Genomic DNA, 18545 nt, shown 5'->3' with positions numbered 1-18545 from the left:
TGTAAGTACGAGTTAGTCATCTAGGTGTGAGAGCAGCCTGATTTCAGGAAACAGACGCTCCTATGTGTGCGACTAATACCAGGATTTGGAAGTGTGGCCAAGAGGCTGAGAAATGAACAAGGAACGTGTTTCAAAATCAGGAGTGTTAAATGCGAGGCCGCCATGTGGTGTGAGGAGGCTGCTCCAGTTACTTTCCGTTGTTTGTCTTCTGCTCATTCATTCGCTTGATGGACGCTGCGCTGAGCAGTGCTGCCTTCCAGACACTGTGCTCAGTCCTGCAGACACAGAGCGAGTGGCTCTCAGGTTTGTCCCCAAAGAGCCCGCCGTTAGGTGGAGACATCAGGCAGGTGCAGAGATGATGATGATGCAGTAAAACGAGCTCGGCTTGGTAACAGTTGCATGTGACACTGGAGCCAGGTGTGGCACCCAGATTCTCCTTCCTCCTTTGTTCAGTGGGCTCTTGGGAAGAAAAGCAGAATATCCCTCAGCGCCAGCACCAGCACCAGCGGGAGGGCCCGAGACCACTGTTAGGTTTCCGAGTCCTGTTGCTTGAGTCAAGCATCACTTTTGAAGTCAAGATTCTTAGAGTTTGAACCCTATTCTGACCCCTCCTAGTGGCATGACCTTCGGTTTTGCTTTTCTCACCTCTAAAATGTGGCTGAAACGACGTCTTATAGGGTACTTCTTAGGATTGGGTGATGTAAGCTATGTGAATCACATAATAAGCATTCAACAAAATAGGACTATTCCATTATGGTGAGGAATCGACTGTGAAACCAGCACAGATGACACACCCTCCCCTGGGGATAGCATCCTTTGGTGCCCTGTCTGAACTTCTCCTTCCTTCCTCGATGTCCAGAGGAAGCTTGGTGCTCTTCGGTGCTGGGGTTTGACATGTTCCTGGTGGAGAATGTAGGCATGGACGCTGAGCCCTGCCTTGAGTGGCTAATGCTGCGTGCAGCGGTGTCCTGTGGTCTGTCCCTCGTCTGTCCAGTCCTCTGTGGCCTCCCCCAGACCTTTACCCTCTGTCCTCCCAGAAAGCTCACCCCTCGTCCCGGGACAGCTTCTGTTTCTTTTTGGATGTCTTACAAACTGCAGTGCATTTTCTGACACACCTCTTCCTGCTGCACAGTGACAACTGTGCACCATTTCTTGACACTTCTTGAGTATTTCCACCATTTCTCAGTTGATTGGGCAGGTTTCCTTCTCCTGCTAGCTGAGTTGAGATGCCTTTTTCAGTCTGCAAGAGTCTCTCCTTAGGGAATCTTCCACACACCTGGATCTTTTATTCTTTTCTCCAATCTGATCATCTCTATCTTTTAATATAGGAGTCTAACCTGCTCAACAATTAATGTGATTATTAATATATTTGGATTTTTTTCTATTCTATTTTGCATTTTAATATTATCATTCTTTTTCTCTGCTCCCTCTCCCATCCCCAGCCCCTACCCTTTTCATACTTTTAAAGTGAATTGGTACATTTTATATATTCCGTCTCCCTGAGCTGACTTAGAAGCTAACCATAGATAGTATTTGTATTCTTAAATTTTAGCATACATACTCAACTATGAATTTTTTTTCTAATAGATGTGATATCCTCCTCTTGATATAACAAGGAGGGCCCTACTTGGTTTTAACTTCTCAATGAGCCTCTTGTTTTTGTTTTGTCCAGTCAGTGTTGTTAAACACCAAAAACTATTTTTATCATTTTTGCAGCCAGGAATTACATTTACTAAATTAAAAATAATCAACTGTGTTTCTTTTATCTCTTGTTTTCCTATGAATTAACTTTTTGATTTGCTGAAGTTTCTCTTTATAATTCTTTTAGAGTCTGTGGTAGATAAACTCTTTTAGTTTTGGGGTATCTGAAAATACCCATTTCTTGGTCCTTTAAATGTGGTTTTAGCTGGGTATAAAATTCTTGGTTGATAGTTATTTTCTCTCAGCATTTTGATGATAGTTCATTTTTTTCAGGCCTCTGTCACTGCTTGTAAATAATAAGTTGAAAATAATTTCAAACTTATCAAACATTGTAATCCTTTTTGGATTTACCAGTTTTTAGCATTTTGCCACGTTTGCTGTCTCTTTCTCTGTATGTGTATGTGTGTTTCTGTACATGTATATGTAGATATATAGACTCACACATATGTACACACTTAGAACTTATATACAAATGATTATACAGATTATATATAAATTATTATTCTTTTTTTGAACCATTTGAGTGTAGATTGCATACATCATGCCTCTTTACCCAGTAATATATTTTGTGGTTTGTTTTATGTTTGTTTGTTTTTACTGAAGTATAGTTGATTTACAATGTTGTGTTAGTTTCAGGCGTACAGCAGAGTGATTCAGGTTTTCATATATGTGTGCGTATACACACACACACACACACACACACATATATATGTTGTTTTTCAGATTCTTTTCCATTATAGGTTATTATAAGATATTGAATATAGTTCCCTGTGCTAAACTCCTAATTTATCCCTCTCTCCGTCCCCAGTGATATTTAGTAAAGGTATTTCTAAGAAAAAGGATATTCTCAAGTCAACACAGTACAGTTACAAAATCCAAGAAATTTAACATTGGTAGAATCCTTTTATCTAATCTTTGGTTCTTTTTTTTTTTTTTTTTTGCGGTACACGGGCCTCTCACTGTTGTGGCCTCTCCCGTTGCGGAGCCCAGGTTCCGGATGCGCAGGCTCAGCGGCCATGGCTCACGGGCCCAGCCGCTCCGCGGCATGTGGGATCTTCCCGGACCGGGGCACGAACCTGTGTCCCCTGCATCGGCAGGCGGACTCTCAACCACTGCGCCACCAGGGAAGCCCTAATCTTTGGTTCTGATTCCATTTTTTTCCTATTATCCCAGTAATGTTCTTTAGATTATTTTTCCCTCCAATATAGAATCCAGGCCAGAATCCTATGAGGACTTTAGTTGTCATGTCTCTTTAGTTCCCTTTAATCTGGAGCAGTTCCTTGGTCTTCCATTGTCTTCAGTAACACTGGCATTTTTGAAGAATACCGTCCAGTTATTTTACAGAGTGTTCCTCATTTTGAGTCTGTCTGATGTTTCCTTAAGACTAGATTCAAGTTATTCATCTCCACTGAAATACTTGATATGATGTTATTTCCTCTGTCTTACCCATCCATCTCTTTCCTTCTTCCCTTCCTTCCTTCCTCCCTCCCTCCCTCCCTCCCTCTCATCTATCTATCTATCATCATCATCTCTACCTATCTATTATCAGTTCAGACTTGAAGATTATTATTTTATGCAATGGTTTATAATCCATTTCTTCCTCTTATTTACTTTTATGTTCAAATTGTCCTAGATTTGGCCAATGGGAACCCCTCCAAGCTGCCTCATATGTCCTTTTGACATGCCTGGTTATTTTTTTGGTCACTTCCTTACTTCCAGGTACAATAAGACTTTCCAGCCCACTTTGTACCTTGCCTGTCCCAGCCCTGGAAGCAGCCATTTCTCTGGGAAGTCCTGGATTATTTTAGTGGGGGTGGTATTTAGAAGCCAACATCTGGGGTCTAAGTGTGCTCATTGCTATGAGATCTTCATTTTTTCTAAGCCCTTTCAGCTAATGGAGCTAGGAAATAGATATAATTTTAAAAGCCATGAGTTCATACTGATACCTCCAGTTTCATTCTGATCCTACTGAGTTCTTCCTTGCCTTCCCGCATTCCATATTTGTGTGTCCCTTCTTCCACAGAGAGAACGCTGTTTCTCCATAACATCATACAGTTACTCATTTGCTCACCCTATAATTCACATAAAATAATTTTAGAATTGCTCCACCCTTACCCTTACGAAAAGCAAATCCACTAAGAAGAATTCAAGATTTGTCTGAGGGTATATAAGTCATTATATTGAGTCCAAAAGTTATTTGTATTGATCATCCTCCCCTTGAATACATAAGTACTACGTGATCCATGGTTGGTTGCATCCATGGATGCAGAACTGTGGACACAGAGGACCACAGTTCTATGCATAAGTTATATGCATAAAGTTATATGCAGATTTTCTACTGCATGGGGTTGGTGCCCTTAACCCCTGAGTTGTTCAAGGGTCAGCTATACTCAGAGAAGCGTAGAAGAGAACTATACTCCTTCCCCATCCCTTCTGCTCTATTCTGTCAACCACTGTGGTTGTCCAGTTTCATTGTTTTCTGACTTATTCTTCCTCTGTTTCTTTTGGCAAAAATAAACAGATTTATCTATTTTCCCTTCTTTCTTATACTAAAGGTAAAATACTTTTATACCTTGCCTCTCTTTACTTGAAGATACGTTTTGGAAATCACTCATTAATTCATAGAAATAGTTTTCATTCTTTTTACAGCCGTATAGTATGCCTTTGTGTGGATACACCATAGTTTACATCCTTAATCTATGCTTGGAAGTTTAGGTAGTTCCCATATTTTGCAGTTGTGAATAATGCTGTGAGGAAAATGTATATGTAATAATAATAATAGTAATAATAATAATAAATATATATATTTTGGGGGGGTATATTTTTATGTTATGTTTCCAGAAGTGATTGCTATGTTGAGAGTACATGCATGAACAGTTTTCTCACATGTTGCCAAATTCCCTTCCATAGTAGTTGTACCATTTTGCATTCCACCCACAATTAAGAGAATGCCCAGCTCCCCACATTCTCTCTAGAAGAGTATACTGTCAAGATTCTGAACTTTTGCCCAGTGAATGGGTAAGAAATGGTATCTCAGTGTAGTTTTAACTTTCATTGCTTTTATTACGAGTTTTAGTTTGCATTATTCTTTTGAGTGAAGATGAAATCTTTTTTTACATTTAAGAGCTATTTTTATGTAGTATTTGTGGATTGTCTGTCCATGTCTTCTGTCCGTCTTTTTTCCTGGAAGAATTTTGGTCTTCTTGTCCTCACTGTTTAAAATTTCTTTACAATTTGAGGATCTTTTATCTGTGATATGCAGATTTCTTCCTGTTTGTCATTTGCTTTTTAATTAGTCCTTTGCCTTACCCTTGTGCTCTTTTCCTTTCTGTCTGCTTTTGTCTGAGAATTTCTTATTGATTTTAAATGGCTCTTTTTCTCACATCTATCACTTTTAGCATTTGAAACATTGCTATTCTAAAGTCCTTGTCAGATTGTCTCATAATATCCAATTTATCTGATTTGGATTCCTTCATGTCACCAGTATTGATTTTATTGGCTAGGATTCTGAGCATTCAATATCTTCCTATTTCAGAATTTTGGTGTACAGGCTCATTTCAAGAGGGAAGTTGGTTTCTGTCTTTCTTTGCTTCCTCTCTCTCCCTCCACCTGGCCCGGAGCTCCCGAGAAAGCCTTGGCCGTGGACAGCACGTGGTTTTGTCACTGTCGTTCTGCCTTCGTGGGAGGGCATCACGCCATTGCCTGGCTTCCATCCCCTGGGTCCCTCCTCCGGTCTCGAGTGGGAGGCTTGGTTTCTGCTGCCCCCCCGGGTCCCCTTCCCGCCCAGCACTCCTGGCCCCCATCCCTGTGTCGAGCGTTGTGCTGATGCTCTGCCACACACACAAAGAGATGGTTGTTTGTGAGCCCAGTGTCGTCTCTGTCACCTCTGCACGTCTGGAGCAGAGGGGCTGTGTCAGAGCATGATTTTATGGAGGCTTCCTAATGGGAAATACTCCTTTGTACTCTGAAGGAAGGAATGTGAGAAGGCTTGAAGGGAGTGGAAGGAAGGAAACTAGCCTGATTTGGGGGCGGCGGGGGGGGTTCCTTTGTCCCAGAAGCACAGCATGTGTCCCTTCACTTCGCAGTCATCTGCGTGCGGGAAGTGAGGGCACAGAGGAGGGATAGTGACCTCCAGCCTCGCAGCCCTGAGAGGACGGGGTGCGGGGCTTTGAATGCCGCCACCACTGGGTTTTCACTCTGGCCTTCGGGCTCACCAGGGTGTTCACCCATCTCTCCTGGGTCTGTTCCCCGGGCTTGGAGGGAGTGTGTGGGGCTGGGAGTGCAAGAGGCGGGGCTGCAAGGACTCACCAGCTAATTCCTCATTTTTGGAATGATTTGGCATCCTTCAGCTAACATTTCTGCAGTGCCTAGAATGAGCCAGGCACTTGCTAATCCCATATCGATTCCTTAATTAAATTAGCTCCGAACAACCATGAAAAGCAGGTACCACTAACCCCATCTTCTGACGAAGGAGATGACACTCGAGGGCTCGTGTGGCTTCCTGGCTTCTCCTGATGAGCAAACACAGGGCTGGGATTGCCATGCTGTCTGGCTGCAAAACCCCAAACTTCTATCCTTCTGGCATGTTCTGTTTCCCATGGTGCCTTCCCTGCCAGCCTGCCCCCATCTCTCCAGAGGCACGGTGCCCCAGAAGAGGAGTGGGCTTGAGAGCACCTCCGTGTGAGGTCAGAGTTAGGTCCAGAAAGGTAACTTTACGCAGCTGTACGTGAGTGAATCCGGGCCCTCACGGAGGCTTCCTCCCTTCCCTGGCCCAGAGATGGTGCGTCACCATTGGAGATATGAGCCATGTGTCCTAATAGAGAATAAACAGGTCTGTTTTCCTCACATAGTTTTATGGATTATTTGGTCAGATGGTTCCTTAAGGGCTGCTTCCCCTTATGCTTTAACAGAAAGACCATGGGCTCCTTCACAGAGAACCCCCCACCCAATATTTTTTATCATGTCACCCTATCTTTTCCTATCTGTCATTATTTTAACTAAGTCTACTTGTTTACTTCCCATCTCCCACGCCTGAAGCGAGCTCTGGGACGGCATGGACCTTATTTCTCTGACTTTTGTTTCATCTCCAACATCTAGTGTTATAGCTGGCCCATAGGAGGTGATAACTAATTAGATTTTTTTAAATTTATCTTTTTTTAGTTTTGGCTGCGTTGGGTCTTGGTTGCTGCGTGCGGGCTCTTTCTAGTTGCAGTGAGCGGGGGCTACTCTTCGTTGCGGTGTGCAGGCTTTTGCAGTGGCTTCTCCTGTTACGGAGCACGGGCTCTAGGTGCGCGGGCTCAGTAGTTGTGGCACGCGGGCTCAGTAGTTGTGGCTCGAGGGCTCAGTAGTTGTGGCTCACAGGCTCAGAAGTTGTGGCTCATGGGCTCTAGAGCGCAGGCTCAGTAGCTGTGGTGCATGGGCTTAGTTGGTCTGCGGCATGTGGGATCTTCCTGGACCAGGGCTCGAACCCGTGTCCCCTGCATTGGCAGGCGGATTCTTAACCACTGCACCACCAGGGAAGCCCCTAATTAGGTTTTGAATGAACGGAGAAAAGGAGAGGCAGCTGCCTCTAATCCTGGCTCTGCCACTTCAAACCTTCACGGCTCCCAGCAAGTTACTCACTTTTCCTTATCTGCAAAGTGGAGTAAGAATGGCGGTTTTGTAGGACTGTGGAGGAATTTAGAGGCAGCGTACAGAGCTGCTCAGAAAAGGTAACCCTCAGGTCCTCCTCCTTAATATAATTGTAAAGCAGCACCTTGACTTGGTTGTGGGGCAGGAGTTTAATCAGACCTCTCCCAGCCCTGGGTAGCACTGGTCTTCCCAAGCCCCGAGCTGCTGACTTCTCACGGCCAAGAGCTGGTGGCCGCTGAGAGCAGCTCCCATGATGCACTGACCTGTGCCAGCAGGTCCCCAGCACGGATCTGCCAGCTCTAATTAGGAAGCTTCTGAGGAGCTGGAGGTTTTGAGGTTGACCCTGAAGAAACAGCTCCCTTTACACAAGGCTTTTAATTAAATGCTCGCGTTTACTTTCCGGAGTTCATTGAATCATTTACCCACATCATGGTGTTTGACAAAGCCCAGTTGCTGTGGGTAATGGAAAAGTACAAAATGAGGAGGCTTCTTGGAGGCTGTCAGGTGACACAGGCACTGCTGCTTCTGTGCCCCTTTGGGGCTGGGCGCTCGTCTGGCTGGGGACGGGGTATGCAGGGAAAGGGTCCAGGGAAGCATTTCCTGGTCCCTGCCTTTGACTTGGTTCTTGAGATTCCAAGACCCCCCCATGCTAACTAAGAATCTGAGTCCACCTTGATGTTATCCAGACCCTGGTTCTCAAAGCCTGGTCGCTGCAGCAGGGGCAGTAGCATGGGGTGGACCCAGCAGGCTGGTTTAACAGTTCTCCAGGTGATCCGGATGCCTGTTCAAGTGTAAGAACAACTGGGGACTTCCCTGGTGGTCCAGTGTGGTAAGTGTGGGAGTGTGGTAAGACTCCACACTCCCAATGCATGGGGCCTGGGGTTGATCCCTGGTCAGGGAACTAGGTCCGCATGCATGCTGCAACTAAGAGTTTGCATGATGAAACTAAGAAGTCTGCATGCTGCAACTAAGAAGTCCGCATGCTGCAACTAAAAGAGCCCACATGCTGCAACTAAGACCCGGCACAGCCAAGATAGATAGATAGATAAGATAGGTAGGTAGGTAGGTAGATAGGTGTGTTTCAAAGATGTTCATGATCTTTAAAAAACAAAAAGTGTAAGAACCACTGGTCCAGGGTCTCAAACCTGCCTGTAAGTCACAGTTGCCTGGGAAATAGTTTTCTTGGGGGGTTTTTGTTTTGTTTTGTTTTTTAAAATTATCTTAATTTTAAAATGTACTCTTTAAAATAAACTTCACTTTTGTGGATTTCCAGAAAATTTGGAAAGATAATAGAGTTCACGTATACCCCGTACTCAGTCTCTCCTATTATTATGAGCTTCTTCACTAGTGTGGTACATTTGTTACAGCTGATGGACTGCTGTTGTTGCATCATTATCGACTAAAGTCCATCCCTTATCCTAACGTCTGTTCCAAGATCCTGATCCCACATCACACGTAGTCGTCATGTTTCCTTAGGATCCTCTGCGCTGTGACAGTTTCTCAGGCTTTCCTGGTTTTTAATGACCTTCACAGTTTTGAAGTATACTGATCAGGTATTTTGTAGAACTCTCCTCCATTGGGATTTGTCTGACCTTTTTTGCATGATTAGACTGGGGTTGTAGGTTTCTGAGAGGAAGACCCCAGAGGTCCAGCACCCTTCTCCTCACATCGTGTCAGGGGTGCACACCACGCCATGACTTATCCCTGTTGGTGTTGGTCTTGATCACGTGGCCAGCAAGGCTTTGACTTCTCCATCTGCCACAGTCAGGTTTCTCCACTGTTACTCTCCCCGCTGAGCCCCCCAACTTTCCACACTGTTTGGAAGGAAGTCACTTTGTGCAGCCCGCCCTTAAAGAAGTTATGTTCTACCTCCTTGAGAGCAGAGCATCTACATAAACTGTTTGGAATTCTTCTCCATGGGAGATTTGGCTCTTGTCTCCCACTTATTCAATCTCATTTAATTATATCAGTATGGACTCATGGATATTTATTTTGTGCTTTCAATTATAATGCAATACATACGACTTTATGTTGCTCAAATTCTGCCATCTTTGGCCATGGGGAGCTCTTTCACTTGCTCCTGTGTCCTTTTGACATACCCCCATCATTGTGAAGGTTGTCGTTATTATTATTTATTTATTGTGGGGTTTTTTTAGTACTTCCGTCCTTTTAGCCTCTGCAAGCTTATCTTGCATGTTTCTTGCCCCAGTCCTGGAATCAGCCATCTCTCCAGAGAGCCCTGGTTCCTTTTATTGAGAATGAAACCAAGCTCTGGGCCCCAGGTGTGCTCACTGCTATTGGGATGTCAGACTCTGGGGCCCTCTCAGCTGACAGAGCAAGGAAATACACATGTATATACTAACCTGTTTGTACACGCTTATCTGTAAATATTTCTGAATGTAACCATCTGTATCTGTATTGAGTTCATACTGAGGTCTTCAGTGCTCATCCATTACCACGTTGCTCATTCTAGCCCCCTCCCCTTGCTTACCTGTAAACTGCCACTCCAACACTGAAAAACCTTCTTCTCCCCATCTGCCATCCATTTATGTAACTGTTCAACTCCAGCGTTCATGTATAATGTCAGAATTGTTAACTCGTACTTACCTCCATGTGATCAACTTTGTCAGCTGGAGTACACTGCGTCTGTGCATGTTATTTGGCCTTTAATTTTACAGACTCCACTCATTCCTGAAGTTACTTAGGTCAGCCCCTCCCCCCCTGCCCCGCTTCAGGGAGGTGGTTTCATACGTTTGTCATACAGTTAGATTCTTTTATCACATTCTGCATTCCATCATTGGATTCCCCCATCTCTTAATTTTTTAAAAAAAATTTGCATACTTTAAGGTTCACTGTCTATGCTGTAGTTCTTCAGGTTTCGACAAATGCTTTATGTCTCATATTCACCATCATAATATCATGTAGAGTAGTTTCACTGCCCTAAAAAAATCCCCTACGCTTCACCAATTCCACCCTTCTCTTATTGCACCTGAACCCCTGGCAACCACTGATCTTATAACTGTTTCTATACTTTTGCCTTTTCTAGAATGTCACGTAATTGGAGTCATGTAATGTGTAGCCTTTTCAGAGTGGCTTCTTAGTAATACTCATTTCAGATTCATTCACGTATTTTTGTGGCTTGATAATGAATTTCTTTGTATGCCAAATATTCTTTTGTGTGAATGAACCAGAGTTTGTTTATCCATTCACCTAGTAAAGGGCATATTGGTTGCTTCTGATTTTGGGTTATTATGAGTAAAGCTGCAGTTTTTTGGTTTTGTTTGTTTGTTTTGTTTCGTGGCCATCGTTGGGTTCCCTGTTGCTGAAAGCATCCAAGCAGAAGCTGGGTGCTCTCGGATGGATGAGTGGGAGAGGGAATCAAGGATTGCATGGGGTCGTTCACAGAGAGCCCTCTCTGTGCTCGTCCAAGTTTGGAGCCGTTAAGTCCCAGGCCCTTCACCACCCAGAACAGAGCTGCACACGGGTCCCAGCCACATCGGACCCTTTCCATGAAAATCTGAGCGTTCTCTGGTCACACTCCTGTGTGACTGTTCCCCAGTCAGTTTCTCACTTTGTTCCTCTGATTTTGGAAGGCTCTGCTCTGACCAACGGGGGACTAACCCTGCACAGCTCGGTGAAGAGGAAGCTGGAAGCGGAGAAGGACTACGTCTTTGACAAGAGGCTCAGGTACAGCGTCCGCCAGAACGAAAGCAACTGTCGCTTTCGGGACATTGTCGTGCGGAAGGAAGAGGGCTTCACGCACATCCTGCTGTCCAGCCAGACCTCGGACAACAACGCGCTGACCCCTGAGGTGAGGGGGCAGGATGGGGGGTGGGTGTCACTCTGAGGCAGTCACAGTAGGGCGCTGGCTCTCTCTCTGTGCTCTCAGGAGTGGATGGAGACAGCCGACGCTCGTGCAGACTTGACCGCGGGACCCCATTTACCGATTACCTTACATACGTTATCCGTCTGATCTTTACGACCAGTAACCATATTATCCCATTTTGAAGATGAAGACCCCGGTAAACAGAGAGATTCAATAAACTGATCGTGGTCCCAGAATTAGTCAGTATTAGCCCCAGAAACCAAGCATCACATCTTGGGCTTTTCCAGTGAGACTGCATTATAATCAGCGTGTCAGATTTCTTTGCTTTAGATGGAATTATATTCACTCAGCTTGCTTATAGTTTTTTTAATTGAGATGTAATTCACATGCCATAAATTTTACCCTTTTAAAACGTACCATTCAGTGGTGTTTAGTATATTCACAAGGTTGTGCAACCATCGGCACTAATTCCAGAACATTTCCATCACCCCCAAAGGAAACCCTGTGCCCACTAACAGTCACCCCATTCTCCCCCAGCCCAAGTCCCCGGCAACCACTAATCTCCTTTCTGTCTCTGTGGATTTACCTATTCTGGACATTTCGTACGCATGGAATCCTACAGTACATGGTCTTCCATGACTGGCTGCTTTCACGCAGCACGGTGTTTTGGGGGTTTCTACATGTGGTAGTGTGATCAGTGCTTCATTCCTCTTCCATGTGTGGATAGGCCACATTTTGTCCATTAGTTCTCCAGTTGAGGGACATTTGGACTGTCTCCACTTTGGGCTATCATGAAAAATAATGTTATGGACATTTGTGTATATGTTTTTGTGTGAACATATGTTTTCAGTTTTCTTGGATGTATTCCTGATTATGGAATTGCTGGGTCATATAGTAACTCCATATTTGACTTTTTGAGGAACTGCCAAACTATTTTCCCCAGTGGCTGGACCATTTTACATCCCCACCAGTGGTATGTGAAGGTCCCAATTTCTCCATATCTTTGACAGCACTTATTATTGTCTGTCTTTTCTATTATAGCCGTTTTAGTGGGAGTGAGATGCTGTCTCATTGTGGTTTTGATTTGCATTTTCCTAGTGACTGATGATGTTGGGCATCTTCTCAGGTGCCTGTTGGCCGTTTGTCTACCTTCTTTGGAGAGATGTCTATTCAAATCCTTTGCCTAGTTTTAAAAATGGGATTTTTGTTGTTGTTGTTGTTGAGTTTTGAGCATTCTCTGTATGTTCTGGATACTAGACCCTTATCAGAGCTATGATACTTCCATTCTATGGGTTGTATTTTTCCTTTCTAGATAGTAGTCTTTGATACACAATTTTTAAAATGTTGGTGAAGTCCAATTTATCTTTTTCCTCTATTACTTTTTTTTTTTTTTTTTTTTTTTTTTTTTGCGGTACGCGGGCCTCTCACTGCTGTGGCCTATCCCGTTGCGGAGCACAGGCTCCGGACGCGCAGGCTCAGCGGCCGTGGCTCATGGGCCTAGCCACTCCGCGGCATGTGGGCTCTTCCCGGACCGGGGCACGAACCCGTGTCCCCTGCATCGGCAGGCGGACTCTCAACCACTGCGCCACCAGGGAAGCGCCCTCTATTACTTTTTAAAATGCTAATCCTACTTATGTCTTAGATGAATAGAACAGGGAAACAGGGAATGCTTAATGCAGTTAGGTAGAAAACACCATTCAGAATATGGGATACTTAGTAGGGAGCAATGAAGAGATTGTTACCGGTGCAAATGTAGGAAAACGGGCATCTAAGCAGTCTTCTCCAACTGGACCGACCTGGGCAGGACGTAGAGTGATCAGTGACAAAAACGACTATGGTGTGGCCAGTAGTGGCTTTTCAGGCTTTATGTTCGCTATTTATCCCATGTCATCCCACCAGTACCCTTCTGATGTAGGATCATTATGATCCACCTCTTACAGAGGAGACAGGGTAGGCCTAGGGAACTGAACAGGCCTGGGGTCACAGAGCTTCAGGAGGGCAGGGTCCTCACCACTTTCACCCATCCTTTTGTCCTGGTCCTCAGCCCAGCGCCTGGCCCATTGAAGACAGTTCAGTGAAAACCCCCTTTTCCTGTCCCTTGATATCCTGCACTCCAGTGTCCACCGTAGCCATGCAGACCTGGAGGGTGAACCACGGGGGTGTGTTTTCTTTTAGGTGGGACACAGTCAAGGAGTGGCCGCCCAGCCAGATGGAGATGCCTAGGTGGCCTGGCACTGCCCAGTACGTCCAGTGCACTCAGCGTGGCCCCTGAAGTGGGTGGAGTGGGAGATGCTGTGTCCTTGAACTTGCAATCACGTGTCTTGTCATTATGATTTACATAGACTGTGGCTCTTTTTCGGGATTGTGGGGTGACAGTCAGGAATGCTTGTCAACCTGTGAGGGAAGAGAGCGGCTCAAGCCTGTCCAGTTAGGGGGGGCTGCTGGTTGCTCGTTGCCCCTCTTCTAAGCATGGTGTTTTGGGGGTCTCTCCCCCCTCCACCTTCAGCAGAACCACCTCAGGGTTCTCTGCTGTGTAGACCTCTGCGTAGGACTCAGAGCCTGGGGTCTGTGGTTTACCCCAAAGGCCGCCCTTCACATGTTTATACACCTGGAAGCCTTGTTATTTTAAGCTCATCATGAAACATTCACACGAGACCGATTCTGCTTAGATTTTTTTCTGCTTCACTACTTTTAAAAAGGGTGCTTGGGAGTTCCATGGTGGCACAGTGGTTAAGAATCTGCCTGCCAATGCAGGGGACACGGGTTCGAGCCCTGGTCCGGGAAGACCCCACATGCCGCAGAGCAGCTAAGCCCGTGTGCCACAACTACTGAGCCTGTGCTCTAGAGCCTGCGAGCCACAACTACTGAGCCCATGCGCCACAACCACTGAAGCCTGCGTGCCTAGAGCCCGTGCTCCGCAACAAGAGATGCCACTGCAATGAGAAGCCCGCGCACCGCAACAAAGAGTAACCCCTGCTCGCTGCAACTAGAGAAAGCCCACGCACAGCAGCGAAGACCCAACGCAGCCAAAAATAAATAAATAAATAAATGTATTAAAAAAAAATAAAAAGCGTGCTTGAAAAAGGCGTAGTATTTTCCTCTGATAAACCGAATAAATGAGAAGTCTCCCAGCTCATTCTGTCTCTTTGGAGCAGCTCTGTGTACTAACTGTTGCCTCTCATCACAGAAACGTGTGGCATTCAAGTGATTTAAGGTGCCCGGGTTCTCACCTCCCGAGCCGTGGGCTTGGTTAATTTGGGGGTTTACTCCTAACTGGTGTCTGTCAGTAACAGAACAGGAGGAAGACAGAAAAACAGTCATTGATCGGGTGTTTTCAGCTCTCTCAGCAACCAAAGTGGATTGACTCTATGGATAAATTAGCCCCGATAATTTGGATAAACTGGATAATATGGATAAACTGGGTAAAGTAGCCCCGAAATGAAGGTCCTGTTGAAATGAGGAGGTGGTGTTAGGGAGGGGTACAGAGTTAGCGCAGGAGCCTAGCAGACCGGGTTTGAACCCTCCTTCCACTAATTTACCTCTTCTGTTACCTTGGGATTACTTTCCTTCTCTGAGCATTCTCGTTTACAGAAATTATACAGTATCTTCCCTGTGGGATTGGAGATAATATCTGCAAAAGAGGCTCTCAGAGTTCCTGGCACCTAGGAGGTATTCAGTGAATGTTCCTATCATTGTTAAGATGAAACGGAGGTGACTTAACAGCCACCAGCAGGCCCAGCCCTGCTCGTTCATGGAGGGACTGGAAGGAGGCCTCCTTCACAGTCATAACTGAATTCTTTTTCTAGTTGTATATGTGACATTGGCTGGATCGGCCTCATGGGCAGAAATTCATACATTACTGGGTGTATTAACTAGATTCTGAGGCTAGCAGGTGTGTTGTAATATTTCTCCTGTCTGAAATGTAGCAAAGAGCCAGGAAAATAATGAAAATGCCCCTTAAGGAAAGAGCCAGAAAAATAGATTGTCCAGTGTCTTGGTGATTAAAAGCTCATTCACTTTCCCATTAGGAGAGGACCTCAGGCCCTCACTCTGTTCCTGGTTTTCTTGGTGGCTCCCAGCCTCGGCAGACAGATCACCACCCTCCACGGGGGCACACCTCACACCCTCTTGATCATACCTGCTATATCCACACCATCTGCAAGCCAGTTAATTCTTAAATAGCTCTCATGTGTTTCCTTCTGTTTCCATCACAAACATGAGAGTCCACAGTACTAGCTATTTTGTCTGCACTATTGTAGTAACCTACTAACAAGTCTGCCCACTGTCATGTTTCCTGCCCTGTCATCCGTTCTTCAGAAGACAGAGTGATCTGTTGGAAATGCTCATACAATCAAGTCACCCCCCCCACACACACACACGCACTTCAAAGACATCAATGGCTCCTGATGGTTCTTGATAAGAATCAAAAGCCTTAACTAATGTTGCTGGTGAGGCCGGTGCTTCTGACCCTCCAGCCTCATCTCACATCACATGGCTAGCAAGTGCAGAGCAGGGGCAGTGAATCTCAAGAAAGGATTTGGGACTTCCACTCTTCTCTTGCTGCACTCCAGTCAACCTGGCTTTCTTTCATGCTCACACCTGCCCCAGGGCCTCTGTACATGCCTGTCTTTCTGACTAAAGCAGCCTTCCTTCCCTCCTGGCTTAGCTGAACCTTGCTGTTCCTAAGGATCTCAGCACAGCCACCACTTCCACAAGGAAGTCTTCCCTCCCCTCCTGGACCAGGTTATGTCTGTCTCTCATGGCCTCTGCACTCTCCCTCCTGGAACACATCCCAGTTATCAGTGTATGTGTAGCTGTGTGGTAATTTGTGAAATGTCTGATTGCCTCCATTAGACTCTAAACTTCTTGAGGAGGTAAACACTGTACCATTCAGTCAATCCAACAAACATTTATTAAATTCTGTTACATGCACAAATTTCCTGGTGTTATAGGGCTAAACAGATGAGTAGAATACTATTTTATTGAAGCTCTTTTTTTTTTTTTGGCTGTGTTGGGTCTTCGTTGCTGTGCATGGGCTTTCTCTAGCTGTGGTGCGCGGGGTCGACTCTTCGTTGTTTGTGAGCTTCTCATCACGGTGGTTTCTCTTGTTGTGGAGCACGGGCTTCAGTAGTTGCAGCATGTGGGCTCCATAGTTGCGGCATGCAGGTTCAGTAGTTGTGGCACCTGGGCTCAGTAGTTGTGGCATGTGGGCTCAGTAGTTGTAGCTCGCAGGCTCTAGAGCACAGGCTCAGTAGTTGTGGCGCATGGGCTTAGTTGCTCCGTGGCATGTGGGATCTTCCCGGACTGAGGATCGAACCCGTGTCACCTCGGTTGGCAGGCGGATTCTTAACCACTGAGCCACCAGGGAAGTCCTTATTTAAACTCTTAAGGGATGGTATTAGTTATATTACCACATAACACAGTGCCCTAAACTTAGCATCTTAAAACAACAAATACAGTCTGTGAGGGTCAAGTGTGCTGGCTTGGCTTAGCTGGGTACTTCTGCCTCAGAGTCTCCCACAAGGCTGCAGTTGAGGTGTTGGCTGCGGCTGTAGTCTCACCTGAAGGCTCGATGAGGGAGGCTCCACTTTCAGGCTCCTCCAGCTGGCTGCTGGCAGGTCCCAGGTCCTCACTGGCCAGAGACATCAGTTCCTTGTCATTGGCTACTCCCCATGGACTATGGCATAGCCTCTCCATAGGGGTACTCACAGCATGGCAGCCTGCATCCCCTGGACCGAGAGCTCTAAGAAAGAGGTTTGGCAAAAGAGGACGGCCAAGGGAATTCCCAGGTGGTCCAGCGGTTAGGACTTGGCGCTTTCACTGCTGGGGCTCGGGTTCAGTCCTTGGTTGGGGAACTAAGATCCCGCAAGCCTCGCAATGCAGCCAGAAAAAAAAAAAAAAAAGAGAGGACAGCCAAGACAAGCTGTCGTCATCTTGTATCTTAGTCTCCTCTTGAACGGGGCATCCATCATTTTACCATATTCTCTCGGTTAGAAGTGGGTCACTAGGTCCTGTCTGTACTTGAGGGGAGGGGATTGCACACAGGTGTGAATACCAGCTGCCTTAGAGGCTGCCTGTCACAGGGGCTTAAATCAGGAAGGAGGCAGGAAAAAGTAAGGAGACACCCGTTCTACCAGGGAGTTTGTAGAAGTGTCAGAGCAGGGATTTAAAGTACTTGGGGTGTCAGGGGAATGAGGGTGTGGCATTTTGTCTGTGGTATTTGGGAAGGCCTTCGTGAGGGTGGTCGCAGTTGAGACGGGCCCTGGGTGACTGGGTTCAGCAAGTAAAGATGAAGGAGAGAGAGGGACCCTGGTCTGCTCCCTTTTTATACCCTTTTTTTTTTTTTTTTTTTTTTTGCGGTATGCGGGCCTCTCACTGTTGTGGCCTCTTCCGTTGCGGAGCACAGGCTCCGGACGCGCAGGCTCAGCGGCCATGGCTCACGGGCCCAGCCGCTCCGCGGCATGTGGGATCTTCCCGGACCGGGGCACAAACCCGCATCCCCTGCATCTGCAGGCGGACTCTCAACCACTGCGCCACCAGAGAATCCCTATACCCGCTTTTAATGGATTTGGTCATCTGCTTCCAACCCGTGGCAGATCGAAAGGTAGAAGTGGCAGGGAGGAGCATGCTTTCTCTAGCAGACACTCACGCAGGAGCAGGTAGTGGCTGTCAGGAGCAGAGCAGGGGCAGTGAATCTCCAGAACAGACCTGGGACTTCCAGATGCACCACGGTCTGGCCCCTTTTGTAACAGAAGCATGCCCTGGGAGCCTCTGAGGGGACTGCTCCTTTACAGGCTGTAGCACTTGCCCTGGAGAGGTAGTTACATGTGTGCCATGTGTTCTGTTTAAGAAGGCAAAGGAGTATGCAATAATTTTAGAACCTTTTACTCTAAACACACCAGTTACATTATAAAATAGGTGGTGGGTTGGGGCGTGGTCCTTCGAGAAGGTGGCACCTTAGCCATCAGTCCACATCGGATTATCAACACGAGAAAGGCAAAGGAAGGGCATACTAACTAGATATATACGTTTTTTAAAATTAAAAATGTAGTATGTACTTTTGTTGTATGAACAAAGCACAAAGCCACTTTCCACTTCATTCGTAAAGGAGGCAGCCGCCGTGTTTGATTTTGTTTTTACTAATTGACAAGTACGTGTGCCCTCGCATGGAGAGTCACACGCAGAAGTGCAGAGCTCATGTCTTCAGAGCAGGGTTTTCTTTGCCTCTCGGAGAAATAGAGTTCATATCTAGGTGAGAGTGTGTCTATTTCTGGAGTCAGATGGATTAAAGGACCCACATGATAGTGGCCTGTTAGCTTTTCTGATGTTCAAAGTGAGTATCTGTGGCTTATCCCCTGTTAAGAGCAGAAAGTACTTCTCTCATCCT

The 18545-nt window shown here is 46.0% G+C and overlaps 1 protein-coding gene across 1 annotated transcript in view; it reads left to right on the top strand.

Moving 5' to 3' along the window:
* The window catches only part of CDYL2 (chromodomain Y like 2), a 185297-nt gene that overhangs the window by 150904 nt on the left and 15848 nt on the right, over positions 1–18545 (top strand). The window contains exon 3 of the mRNA XM_065898787.1: positions 10926–11143. Coding sequence (XP_065754859.1) covers positions 10926–11143 — 218 coding nt within the window. The remainder of the gene's footprint in view (positions 1–10925; positions 11144–18545) is intronic.

Source organism: Phocoena phocoena, chromosome 20 (genome assembly GCF_963924675.1).
Source record: "Phocoena phocoena chromosome 20, mPhoPho1.1, whole genome shotgun sequence".
NCBI lineage: Eukaryota > Metazoa > Chordata > Mammalia > Artiodactyla > Phocoenidae > Phocoena > Phocoena phocoena.
This window is presented reverse-complemented; position numbering and strand designations above follow the sequence as displayed.